Here is a 13756-nt window from a genome sequence, read left to right as displayed (position 1 = left end):
GATGCGGCAGGTAAACAAACCGGCCCTAGCCCACCAGGGGCTTTCCCTGAACAAGTGGTGGCCCTAGTTTGAGAACTACTGTTCTAGATTGTTTGTTTACTATCCCAATATGCAATCTGACTCCTTTATTGCCCCAAACAAGTGGCTCCCTACTTGCAGGAACAAATCAATGCATGTACACTTCTATACCTGTGTGTATCTGTAACCCACACACCTTCCGGGTATGGTGTTGTGTCCCATCTAGTGGCATCGAGACCACTTAGAGAGAGAGATAAAATGAGTCTGCTCTACAGCCTTCGCTAAGAGCCAGTTGGCTTTTTGCTCATGCACTAAGCTCCATAGGTACCAGGTTCGATCCCACCCACTGGCGACCAAGGTCTGTCCATGTTACACACCCAAAATTGATTAGAAATTCAAGTAGTCAGACCTGCTTCTGCACTTCAATGGCTGATGCAAATTGCACCCACCAAAATGGAGGCAGCCCTTTAGGAAGGGTGCTCTTAAGTGTGCTCGCAAGAACATACTTAAACTTTTGTAATGCTCCAACTGCTGCAGCAATGGTGTCAAATATGTCATTAAGCCATTAAAATATCCATTTAAGACAAGTCTTGGTCAAGGGTTCAGTCACAATAGCTGGTATCTGCTGTCCAATTCCAACCTTGTTTATCCCAATTTGATTAAGACTTGGTCAACACTTTAAATTCAGGTGAACATAGCTACGTTGCTCAGGGTCTGAAAATTCCACACCCAAGCAAGGTCGCCATGCCGACCTAACTCCCAGTGTACATACAGCAAGGTGACGGAAACATTCTTCCATCAACCTAACTACCATTACGTGGGGAAGTGATATTCCTACAGTGATGGGAAAACCCCTTCCATGGTATATGCTGGTCTACACTATGGGATATACTAACAGAGCTATGGCACTATCACCATGCCACTATAGTCCCCATAGTGTAGACATACCCTTAGGCCTGCTCTGCATTACAAAATTAGGCTGGCGCAAGTCACTTTGCATTGACCTTTCCTTCGAGAAGCCCAGCTAGCTAAGGATGAGACTATCACCAGGCCCTTGAATCGTTTCAGAAAGGGATGTTAAGAATGTTAGCAGGAGACCTACAAGTAGTCTGGCCCTTTGTGTTTCCATTAAATTAAATGTTATTACTAAGTTAACATCAAGTAACCCCTATTTCCAGGCCTTCAGTTTTATCTTTCCAGATAAATCTGTTTTATTAAGCCCTGAATATTTACTCTTCCCACTGGGACTCTCGTTTTTACAATGAGTCTCTCTACATAGTGCTTGAATCCCTGACTCACGTATGGAAAAGTACCCAGTAGCTTACTTGGTTCTTTTGGGAGAGTAATGCTCCACTGGGTCCTGGGGACAGAGAAATTCTTATTCTTCCTACAGACTCAGCATAAGGGGCCTGTCTTTTAATTCCACTTTGCCAATCTATCAAGAAGGTAAGAAATACCTGGGGTTGCAAACTTTCTGTAATTTTAACTAGATTTTGAAAGTTGGTTCCAATAATACAGGGACTTCCCTGCTAGTTGGTCTACTGTTATTATTGTCCCACTTTATGATAAGAGGGGTAGAAATGAACCTGGGAATTATCATCCAATCAGCCTTTTAGATGTGGTCTTCAAAATCTATTCTAGATACCTGTTAAGGCTGAGAGCTGTAACCTTTTTGCAGAGAACTAGCCAGCTTTAGGAAACACAGCTTCTCAGATATAGTTAATTATTGTGTGCTCTCACATTTGATCTACAAATACTGTTTCTCCCAATGGGGGAATATTTTATATGGCCTTTACTGATTTGAAATTTGCTTTTAAGTCTGTTGACAGAAGCCATTTTAGGAAGAAACTTGCAAGGGCTTGGTAACGTCTCAAGTTAACTATCTTTTCATAGAATCATAGAATCATAGAATATCAGGGTTGGAAGGGACCCCAGAAGGTCATCTAGTCCAACCCCCTGCTCGAAGCAGGACCAAGTCCCAGTTAAATCATCCCAGCCAGGGCTTTGTCAAGCCTGACCTTAAAAACCTCTAAGGAAGGAGATTCTACCACCTCCCTAGGTAACGCATTCCAGTGTTTCACCACCCTCTTAGTGAAAAAGTTTTTCCTAATATCCAATCTAAACCTCCCCCATTGCAACTTGAGACCTTTATTCCTCGTTCTGTCATCTGCTACCATTGAGAACAGTCTAGAGCCATCCTCTTTGGAACCCCCTTTCAGGTAGTTGAAAGCAGCTATCAAATCCCCCCTCATTCTTCTCTTCTGCAGACTAAACAATCCCAGCTCCCTCAGCCTCTCCTCATAAGTCATGTGCTCTAGACCCCTAATCATTTTTGTTGCCCTTCGCTGGACGCTCTCCAATTTATCCACATCCTTCTTGTAGTGTGGGGCCCAAAACTGGACACAGTACTCCAGATGAGGCCTCACCAGTGTCGAATAGAGGGGAACGATCACGTCCCTCGATCTGCTCGCTATGCCCCTACTTATACATCCCAAAATGCCATTGGCCTTCTTGGCAACAAGGGCACACTGCTGACTCATATCCAGCTTCTCGTCCACTGTCACCCCTAGGTCCTTTTCCGCAGAACTGCTGCCTAGCCATTCGGTCCCTAGTCTGTAGCGGTGCATTGGATTCTTCCATCCTAAGTGCAGGACCCTGCACTTATCCTTATTGAACCTCATCAGATTTCTTTTGGCCCAATCCTCCAATTTGTCTAGGTCCTTCTGTATCCTATCCCTCCCCTCCAGCGTATCTACCACTCCTCCCAGTTTAGTATCATCCGCAAATTTGCTGAGAGTGCAATCCACACCATCCTCCAGATCATTTATGAAGCCCTTCATGAAGAGCCCTTCTTGGCCAAACAATGGCCAGGGTTAGGATAGGATGGAAGGACAATCTAACAGATCCTATGTCTATTATAAAGGGCGTGTATCATAGTTTGTTGTCCCCCTTTCTTTTTAATTTTTATATTAAATGGTACTGGGCCTATTTGAGGGGAAGCAGTATTTTGCCCCTAAAATTCTGAATTGACCAGTGTCCTGCTATAGGCAGGTATGGTTTTGTTGTCCCAAATGCCTTTGAGTCTGAAATGTCCACTATGGGATTTTAGCATTTTGTGTCAGCAGGAATACATAACTATAGATTAGCTGAAAACTAAAGTATTTACTTTTGGATATAAACCAAAGTTCCATAAATGGATAATTGATGACCACTATATCAAACAGGGTAAGTGCTTTTCTTATCTGTTTATATGCTTTACATTCCTGTATACATTTATCCCATTCACACCTGAAACTACGGGGAGAGCCTTATGGTCCATACAAACAATTCTTTGTTTTTCTAGTGTGCATGGGGATTATTTAATTGCACAATCTCTCAGGCTGTTCACAGCTAACGTTTGTGCTCAGAAATTATATTATTGAATTATATTATCTCATTAAATTTCTATAGTGGAAATTTGGGGATGGAAAGATCATTAGAGAAATGCCAAATACATTTTTGAGGCAAATACGTCATCTCCTCAGCTATGTCCCAGCTGCTTTATGTAGGGCAGAGGTAGGTGAATGCTCTATATCTACGAAAGCACAATGCCTCTATGTTAATTATTAGTTGCAATTTCAGAATTTGAATTTACATTGGCTTCCAAGGTCATGTCCGGAGGAACAGCTTAAGTCTAAAACTTCAAAATTTTCAAGACTTTTGCAAGTCCAATGTCTGCATTCTTGGGGGTTTCAGAAACTAGGTTTGGTCAGGACTTTAAGAATTTTCATTAAGCTTAGAACAGAAGATGTTTGTAAATAATCAGGTGTTAATGCAACCCACGTGTCTCCCAAGCTCTGATTTAAAAGTCATCCACAGATCTGAGAAATATTTGGAAGTTTTGAATACTAAGCTAAAAAGGGGACTTCATAGCTCTGTTTTCAAACACAGTTGGCTCATTAGGAGGGGAGGCCTAGAGGCATTCAGAGGCACAACAGTTTATGCCATCCAGGTCCACCCAAAGTTGAAGACTTGCTACATTACTTACTATTTTGGGTTACTTTTGTCCTTTGAGAACTATAATGACTTTCCCCAGCTTTGATGCAGAAGCCTTTTGCCTCACGAGCTCAACAATTTGAATATTGGTGATGTAGCAATGATGTTTCAGTTATACAGACAATTGCTTTATTTACCTGGTCAAGAAAAGACTTATGTGAAATTAATTTTCTTTATAGCCTAAGTGAATAAATTTATTCTTAATATTTTAAATTTCATTTTTTTGATACAGCTATTTTATAAGTTAAGTACGGAGAAGGGTAGAATCTGTGTTTATCTTCTGTACTGTAATTACTTAAAAGTTTGTATTTACTCTGTTGAGCGTTCTGGTTAATTATTAAGATGCTATCCTAACATATGATTTGCATTTGCAATTCCATACAGTCTTTATTGTCATTAAAAGCTGGAGTCTTTCAAAGAAACAGTTGCTGCATGCTGGCCCCTGAGCACAAAAGATCTTTCAGAGTTTCAGTGAATGCCCCACCATCCCCACTGACGTTCTAATTGTGCTCTTAATGGGTTTTCCCCTCAGTCACAGATATCTGTTTACATTTTGAACTGTACAGTCTCGGTGGTAAGCAACAACAGACAAAACACCAACTACCTTCTCTTTGCTTCTTCATACCGGAGACGTAATCTGACCTTCTCAGCCAACTGATTATTAGTGCTTGTGATAAACTAGGAAATAAAGTATAATACCAGTGAATTAATAAACAGCTATTGTGCCTTGAGACATTCTATATTGTATATTGAAATTGTAATGCTGCTAACTTGTCAATTGAATTAAATTCATAGATTCAAGAGGTGATCAGACTGAAAATTGTTTCTTTTGATTGATTTTTTATGATTATGTGCTTCAGGTGTTTAAAAACGGATATAAGATGCAAGAGTTATCTTGCTCTCCAGTTATAGAGTACAGCAGAATCTGACTAATTCACATCTACAGTTGGGGCCCCGATTTCCCCCCTTTGCATTTAAAACTACAGCGGAGGACTTTTTGCAAGGTAATTTTTATTATCTCCCTCTTCTGAAATGTTACAATATGCATTGTGTTGGTCTGTCTTATTTAGATTGAAAAATCTTTAGGGCAAGGAACACAATGGCTATTAGGACTGGGCTGATAGATGCCTTACAAAAATAGAACTACAGTAGTAAGGACTATTCACTCAAGTGACGATTTGCAGGATTGGTCACAATGATACCAAACCTGCCATCTGATCCACATGGGTTGTCCCCGCTGCACCTGTGCAGAGCCCCAGTCAAAGGTGACACCAGTTTGCCTACGCTGATCCGATTGCCAGATCAGAGCCCAATGTTTGTAAAGCACCATGAAAGTTTATGGCGCTATAAGACACCACACATTTTATAATTTTAATACAAGACCATACTCAGCAACCTGCTATTAAATCTTATTAAGAAGTGGCAAGAAGCCACCTTTTTTATGTGCAAAAGTCAAGATGTGTGCATTAGAGGGCTTCTATATATCTTTGAAAGTTAAGGATGTTAATCAACAGATATTGGAAGAATTCACTCCAAGGAATCATTAATTTTAAAGCCCTAAGGATTTGCACCTATTCCATAATTCCCATTTACAATAATAGGATCCAAGGGTAAAGTACACTCTTGTGGAGAGGGCCAGCACAAAGGTTATGCACCACTTAAGTGCCACTTACGTTTTTAAGGGGTGCATAAGCCTGCGATTGTCCTCTACACAGGGTTGCATTGTAACAAATTGTAACAAAGAGTTGAAATTATAAAAAATTGGTAACATTACTCATTTACAATTCAAATCCCCAGCTAGTAGAAACTAACTTCATGAATGACCTAGCCCTGCAAGTTTGTAATCTTCCTCAAAGCTAAATCCATAGGTAGCCTCAAAACATTCCCTATGTCATAATGCTTGTCTTATAACTGAAGGGTTAACAGAATATTCCATGCCTCAAGGAAGAAATATTGGGGGGGGGGGGGGGGGGCAAAGGGTGGGATCCACAAAGAGACTTAGGCTTTGCAACACTGAGCATCATAGTGTCTAACTTTTAGGTGCCTAGAAAAAAAAATCACAGGAATAACGCTGGAATCCCCAAAGCCGAGTTAGGTGCCTATACAATGCATGGGGAGAGATAGAGGCCTTAGAATGTGATCCACAAACGCCAGCATGCCAGGCAGGGAGCCCCCCAAAGCTAGTCAATGGGAGATGCCAACCAGAAGGGTATATGTTAAGTCCTGCCCTGCTCACAGATATAGGCGCCTAAGTCTAGGCTGTAGGGAGGTGCTTATCTCTGCTTGAGATCTACAAATTGGAACCCACCTCCTTGAGTCACAGGGTTTAAACACTTCAGCTGCTTCTTGCTGCACATGAACTGACCAGAGAAGGAGGAGCTGCTGCTGCCACCCACCTTATAACTTTTAGCCCAGTGGTTAAAGCACTCCTGTGGGACATGGAAGACCCAGGTACAGCAGGGGAGGAAGGTGGGAAAGCCCAGCTCAAATCCTCTCAGGAGGATACTCTAACTCCTGAGCTCTGTGATATTTTGATGGGGGGGATCCATCAGCCTCTCCTACTGAAGCTGTTCCACTGTGGCAGAATAATGAAAGAGTGATTGGAGCAGGGGGACCAGACCCAGGGTCTCCCACCTGCTAGGTGGGTGCACTAATCACTGAATTATACGAGTCACTCTTCCACACTCAGACCCAATGACTATTAGGTGAGGAGGGGGAGGGAGGGAAGAGAGAGAGAGAAATCTCTGTAGTCCCGTGGTTAGGGCCCCCACCTGGGAAGTGGGAGACCCCTGCTCAAATCATCTTTCACCTGCTGGCAGACAGGGGGGAATTGAACCTGGGTCTCCCACTTCCCAGGCAAGTGCTCTAACCACTAGGCTAAAAGTTATAAAATGGGCAGGTACCACCACCACTACCACCTCCTCCATTTCGAATGGAATTGCCGTTAGACTTATGATAACAGGTCAAATGAAACTTCAGTGAAAACCACACTGATGTTGAAACTCTGAAGACCCATCAATTAATAGTTAATTGCTCTACCTTGAAGACTTGCAATATGACAACATTGATCCAGTGCAGAGAAATAATTTTTGTATGTGTTTGTGTCACGTGTTACTCACATTTCCTGAAACATCTGTTTGGGAGCTAACATCCAGATACTGTGGAGGTAATAAGGATGCATTGCTGTCCCACAGGTCTGACTGTGATCCTCTGTCAGTCATGAAGCCATCCTTTAACCTGGCTAAGCTCTAAAACAAGAATTCAAAGTCATCTATTTTCTTGCCAGAAAAAATATCACCAGCTGCACAACATCATTACATTAAATGAGATATTTAAGCTTGAGTAAAAATCACAGTGACCCTTCTTTGATAAATAGTTCCTTACTAGGAACATGCGTCTCACAGCAAGCTTTTCTTTGATGTTCTTGCTCTCATTTTAGAGATCTGGGGATGATAAAGTGCTTTAATTGAAGCCAATGTCACATCATACCATCTTTGAGCTTGTGATCAGTAAATAAAACCAAAAGGACGACAGCTCCACCCCAAACGTGACGTTGGGTCATTTTATATTAACTCCTGAACTAATAAATATATTCTTTGAAATAAAAGATTTAGTCTGCCCTAGATATTGTGAACATTTCCAGTTACATCATATCAACTTTGCAAGAGCGTTTCAAGGCCATGCCTTGTCCTTTCCATCAATGGCTCATTATTGAAAATTATTTCAGTACCTGAATGAGATCTTGTTTTTCTTTCTCTCCTGAAGTGATTGCTTTCTTGATAGCCTTCATTTCACTTAATATGGCTTGTGCTTCATCAAGTTTGTATCCACCTTGAGTATCAGACATTTTCATATCAATTCTGCATGAAAAGTTACAAAATAAAAAGAGGAAAGAGACTTAAAACACTCAAGATATGCCCAAAATAATTTAGGCACGTGACACTGTAGTTCAAGTTTATTAAAGAAATTTTACATGAACGCATTTCAAATGCTAAAACACATGCAACTTTCTGTGTCCGCTTCCTAGCATGTAAACACTCTTAATCATGGGCTGTCCTCACCCATAAGAAGGATACAACATAGTTAGTGCATGATCATGGTTCTTTTTCCCTTTTGAATATATGCAGTTACATTAACCTCATGATATGCAGTTACATTAACCTTGAGAATTACACCATTCTGAAGCTAACTAAGAGGGGCTACTTTAATGCCATCCCTTTGGTTTTTGACATGCCCGCAATGAGAAACAAGTGCAGTGAAATAAAATTCCTACTATTGCCAACATCATATGTTGGGAGTCAAATTCCGGTGGAATTACTCCAAACTGATGCCCATCTAACAAGAGCAGAATTTTGACCATAAATGCTTTTACTTGTCTTCCTTCATGTGTTTGTAAATGTCAACAGAACAAACTTATTGAACATGTCTCTCATGTCTCTGTGATAACTTACAGCTTGACACTGCAAACACTGTTTGCAATGCTCACCATACTCAGTTGTCCCATTCACAATGTAATAAGCATTTTCAGAATTAGAGGGCCCAAAAGTCATGTTCCAGAAAACATCTGGCCCAGCTGAAAAGTTAAGATGAATATTCAGGTCTGGTATTTTCAGATGTCTTGGCAAGATCCCCTCGAAACTGTAGAACATTACAAGGATTTCTCCACATGGACAACGGCAGGATCAGTCTAAATGTGCATTGAGAATGGTACAAGGGAGACACTTTTGGCATGAGTCTTATAGAATATGCCCTTAATAGTCTCCAGCTACTGGGCATGTTGCCACTTTGATATCTTCAGGATGAAGGAGCTCCTGTTATTTTCTATATCACTTATGTTAGTAGAATATGAAACAGTGGATTTTACAATGTACATGACAAAAACATGTAAGTAAACTTGTATAACCCAAGGACTATGGTATTCCTGAAAAATGCCAATAAATCTGAAAATTGCAACCTAAAGTGTCAGCTCAGTGCTCCAAAATTAGAGTATCGGACACATTTTAGCAGCAAAGTGAGGCTAGTGTCACCTCAGGGTGAGTACAAAATTAAAACATACGAACCCCCCTCACAGTACTCTCTTCTCGATTCTAGTATAAGAGCTTTGTACTTCCAAGGACTAAGCAGGACCACCACAGAGAGGGGGAGAGTAAGAGGAAGTATTTGCCTAGAGGTATGGCTGTTGTTACTGCTTCGAACAGCAACAGGCAGAGATCTGCAGCCTGCAGGGAGGTTGTGGGGGCATCTGCACAGAACTACCATACAGTGAGTTATGCTTAATATATTTGTACAGGATTGATTGATGTACTCCAACATTTTAAAACAGGTTAAGATGTAAGTACCACTTAGGCATTAATAGACACAAATATTGTACACAGAGATCTTCAAGACACAACTAGTACACACTCCACCACTCTGCCTAAAGTGACAATTACAGATTCCACAACCCATCGAAAGCTAATCATCCATTTTAGGTTCCCTGATGATACAGGGCCTGAATTTCGGTAGGGCTTCAGCATGGTTTCTGCTAGTCCTGGCACTTTTGGCATACTAGCACCCGGGTGCAAGCATGGAAAATGGGATTTGCCTACACAAATTTCATCATCCAAACACATTGTTAGAATATACCACTTATACTAGTAGATGCTAGTGCAACAAGGTATATGCAAGTATAAGCAAGGACTGAGATCTGAGAGTTATCCCCAGAGGTCTTTGACATCTGCAAAAGGCAGACAAATCCATGCAACAGAAATTCCTTTTCTTCTTCCTTCATAGTGGTGCCCTAGCACAGATTTTTATCTTGATACTGCCTTCCCTTGAAAACCATGGAGTGTGACAAACCTAGGAGTCTTTCTATTCACTACCAGAAAATAGAAATCAAACTCCATGAAGTTAATATATTCCTTCCTTCAAAGTGTCATTAAACAAATCCTCTTGGTTAATGACAGGCAAAGTGAATCATTGCACATTTTCCCTGCTTCCACATTGGAAATCTTCCTTCGGTAAACAGGATAATTTTATTTTCTCCTTCAATTCATCACAGCAGGAGAAAGCTTGGAGGGCTTAGATTTAAGGAGCAACTGACAGAAGCTGTGAAAAAGTCATTTTTGTTCTATGTTTGTGCAGCACCTAGCACATCAGGGTCCCGGCCCATCCGTAGGGGTTCTAGGATGTCTGGTAATATAAATAAATACTCCTCAGAGACGTGACATATACCTGAAACCAATCTAGTAGTTGCTAAGCAACTGGTTTGTAAATTACAGAGGAAAGACTTCCTAAAAAATTTGTAGGGAAACCAGTTTCGACATGTTCTGCATATTAAACAGAGCACTGACGTCATGGTGAAGTGGTGTATTCTCTTCAACAGAAGTAGGCTGAACAACTTGACAGCTGGTCTTTCCCTTCTCCCAAGGGAATTCTACTGAGAGGAGCTGGCACATCCATGAATTTGTAAGTGGTAAAAATTAACCACCTACACTATATGCCTCATTACTTAAGAAATGCCAACTGTTATTCCTACACTGCTAAGCATCAGGGTCCTTGTCTTTGTACAGCTTTTCCTCAATGCCCCTAAAAACAATGACCCTTGAATCAAGACCCCGGGCCCTACCATGACATCAGTGTTAAGCAGTACTAGATGCAGTGGGCAGTACTGTAATTTAAATGATGACATAATGTGGCCTCATGACATTGTTGGAAGTGCTTTTTGGAGTTAAGTCAGTTTGTACTTGCTCACATTTGCTACACTAGCACTTACGTGTGCAAGTGGCAGATTCTACTATGTGCTATGTGTGCTGCTTTTCGAGTCTGTCAGTTGTGTGCCCAGATGTTCACACCCTAGGAGCACACACAGGCACAGAAAAGGCTTGAATTATTCAAGCAGCTAAAGAAACTGGGGGGAGGGGGGTAGTAGGGAGAGAGGAGAAGAGAGGAGGGAAAGAACTTTTCACCAGAAAATAAGATTGTGCATTAAACTTACTTCTTTAGTGTCTGGAAGCCATGCTCTTTGTACTGCAGTTCCTGCCTCATATGAGCTACCTCTCTCTTCAATTTATTAACCTGTAGTAATTGGAAGAGCAGTGTTACATTTTCAGACTGATACATCCATTAAGATTAAAGGCACGGTATTATCCACACAATCAGAACACGCTTAATCAGGATGGGCATTTCAGGCTGAATCTCCTAGAATATCAATTTAGCACAACAACAGTGAATAGCCATAACTACTACTTCATCTGGACAGTATTATAAAATCACCCTTTAGTGGAGATATATTCATCCCGTTCCTAGAAGTTATGTAGCATCAAGTTAGGAGCAAGAGATGTGAAATTCTTAACTATTAAATACACAAGTTGACATATAAAGATTAGAAAGAGACAAATATGGAATGCAATGAATGTCATTTTTATTCAATAATGTTTAATGTCTTTACAGACTTTTTAAACATGGTTAAATAATAAGACAGCTGCTTAATTGCAATAATATAAGCCACCTACTGGGCTGTCCCAATTAAGAGATTTCATTGTACAACTAACACAGTGGGAAGATAATGCAAATTGTAAACACATGGACCCTGTAGTTTTCTCTATTATGCTCCTCCATAGAAGCCTGACTCACCTACTTTAGATTGGGAACAAAAATGACCAGAAGTAACGTCTCCATGAGAAGGGACAGCACTCTAAAAATCTGCATTGAACTGAACACAAAATAGCTACCAGTGTCTGGAGACCATTCCTAGGTATTTGAAATTGCAGTACAAAGTCACCAACTAGTTAAATACCTCATAATATCTATAGCAAAATATCCTCTATCAGCTTTCAGGCAAGCTCAAAGCCTTCAAGAAAAATGTGTTATAGTTTAACTTTGGGACACTGACTTCAGAGAATTTCTGATAATTTATATTCTAGATTAAGGGCAGCAACATTAGCTCACTCAGCTGCCTTGGCATCTCCTTTAATATTTATCATGAGGTTTTGAAGCTTCTTAAGATCATTAGTGGAAAGCAAAGGTCCATTTGTACTTCTTACCCTGGATTTTGTAGTAGCAATTTCAGCTTTAAGAATCTCCGGGTCATATTTAGAACTAGACGATGAGCCAGAGTGCACTGGAATGAAGAGAATATGTTGAATTAAGAATTCTATTTTATGGTAGCGTGAGCTTTACAACACAACACACAAATCTGAAAGGAGGACTCCAATACTGTACACACAACCTGAGGAGTCAATATTTATTCTCTGAGTTCTAATGCTCTTTCCTGAGGAGACCAATTTATTTTCATCTTCTCTGCTTCACTTCATGCTCCAACTCTCTCCCCACACTCTGAGCAAAACAAGACCTCCCGCAGCTCTCCCCCACCTCAAGATCCTCTTCTCCTCCCTATGCTAGTTCTGCATCTTTTCTTCCAGTGTGACAGCACCCAGAAGCATGGTCAAATAATCACACTGGGAATGCATGCCAAAGAAAGTTGGAGATGCAGAACATGCTCCATCTGTAAGTCCTGATCTGGGACCAGTTCCCAGCAATCAAAATCCCTCCCTTCTACTTGGCCCAGTGCCCGAACACTAGGTCCATGCCCAGTTGCTTGGTCTCCTGCAATATCAAATCCATTAACAAAAACAAAATACTCACACCACACCCCGGAGGCGGCGGGGGGAGATTGTACGTAGGATTTCAATTTTAAAGTAGGGTTTTCTTGTAAACTAATCCATCAAATACACAACATAACAAGAAAACTGAAGAATGCAATACAGCCTTCTGAAGGGCCTGAGGACGTGGCAGACCACAGGATGTGCCACTGGGGATTAGACCAATGTTCCTTAAAGTGCAGCATCCTGTCTTCATCAGTGGGCACAGAAGGCAAAGCACTGCACAACTGCTTCAGAAGGCACAGCACTGCACAACTGGGAGCTATTTTAAGGGGTGGCTAGCGACAAGGAAACTGTTTTTTAATCTCTGCAATGATCCATTTATGCCCTGTAGTACGAAACTGTAGTTTTCTTTTCAGAAACATTAGCAGGATGCTATCAGAACCCTCCAGCGTGAGCATACAGTTTATAGTTCACAGAGTCCTGAGTAATATACAACAGAAGTGAATGGGATTCAGAGAAAGGGAAAAGCTTCAGGAAGAGACCAAAATGTCTGAGGCTGTTTACTTTAGAGATGAGACAGGGGACATAATGGCATACAAGCTGGAATAGTGGCATAGCAAAGTTAGATTGAGCACTTCTATTTATCATCATAAATATAAAGGGAAGGGTAACCACCTTTCTGTATACAGTGCTATAAAATCCCTCCTGGCCAGAGGCAAAACCCTTTCACCTGTAAAGGGTTAAGAAGCTAAGGTAACCTCGCTGGCACCTGACCCAAAATGACCAATGAGGAGACAAGATACTTTCAAATCTGGGGGTGGGGAACAAAGGGTTCTGTCTGTCTGTGTGATGCTTTTGCCGGGAACAGATCAAGAATTCAGCCTTACAACTCCTTTTAAGTTAGTAAGTAATCTAGCTAGAAAATGCGTTAGATTTTCTTTTGTTTAATGGATGATAAAATAAGCTGTGCTGGATGGAATGTACATTCCTGTTTTTGTGTCTTTTTGTAACTTAAGGTTTTGCCTAGAGGGATTCTCTATGTTTTGAATCTGATTACCCTGTAAGGTAATTTACTATCCTGATTTTACAGAGGTGATTCTTTTACCTTTTCTTTAATT

General features: G+C 40.9%; 1 protein-coding gene across 2 annotated transcripts in view; it reads right to left on the bottom strand.

The window, feature by feature from the left end:
* Window positions 1-13756, bottom strand: part of WWC1 (WW and C2 domain containing 1) — a 131031-nt gene that overhangs the window by 43859 nt on the left and 73416 nt on the right. For both annotated transcript variants that reach the window (XM_007071451.4, XM_037907894.2), the window contains exons 4-8: window positions 12078-12154; window positions 11030-11109; window positions 7784-7913; window positions 7173-7301; window positions 4658-4731 (exon numbers count right to left, since the gene is read on the bottom strand). In XM_007071451.4, coding sequence (XP_007071513.2) covers window positions 4658-4731; window positions 7173-7301; window positions 7784-7913; window positions 11030-11109; window positions 12078-12154 — 490 coding nt within the window. The remainder of the gene's footprint in view (window positions 1-4657; window positions 4732-7172; window positions 7302-7783; window positions 7914-11029; window positions 11110-12077; window positions 12155-13756) is intronic.

Source organism: Chelonia mydas, chromosome 8 (genome assembly GCF_015237465.2).
Source record: "Chelonia mydas isolate rCheMyd1 chromosome 8, rCheMyd1.pri.v2, whole genome shotgun sequence".
Classification (NCBI taxonomy): Eukaryota; Metazoa; Chordata; order Testudines; family Cheloniidae; genus Chelonia; species Chelonia mydas.
This window is presented reverse-complemented; position numbering and strand designations above follow the sequence as displayed.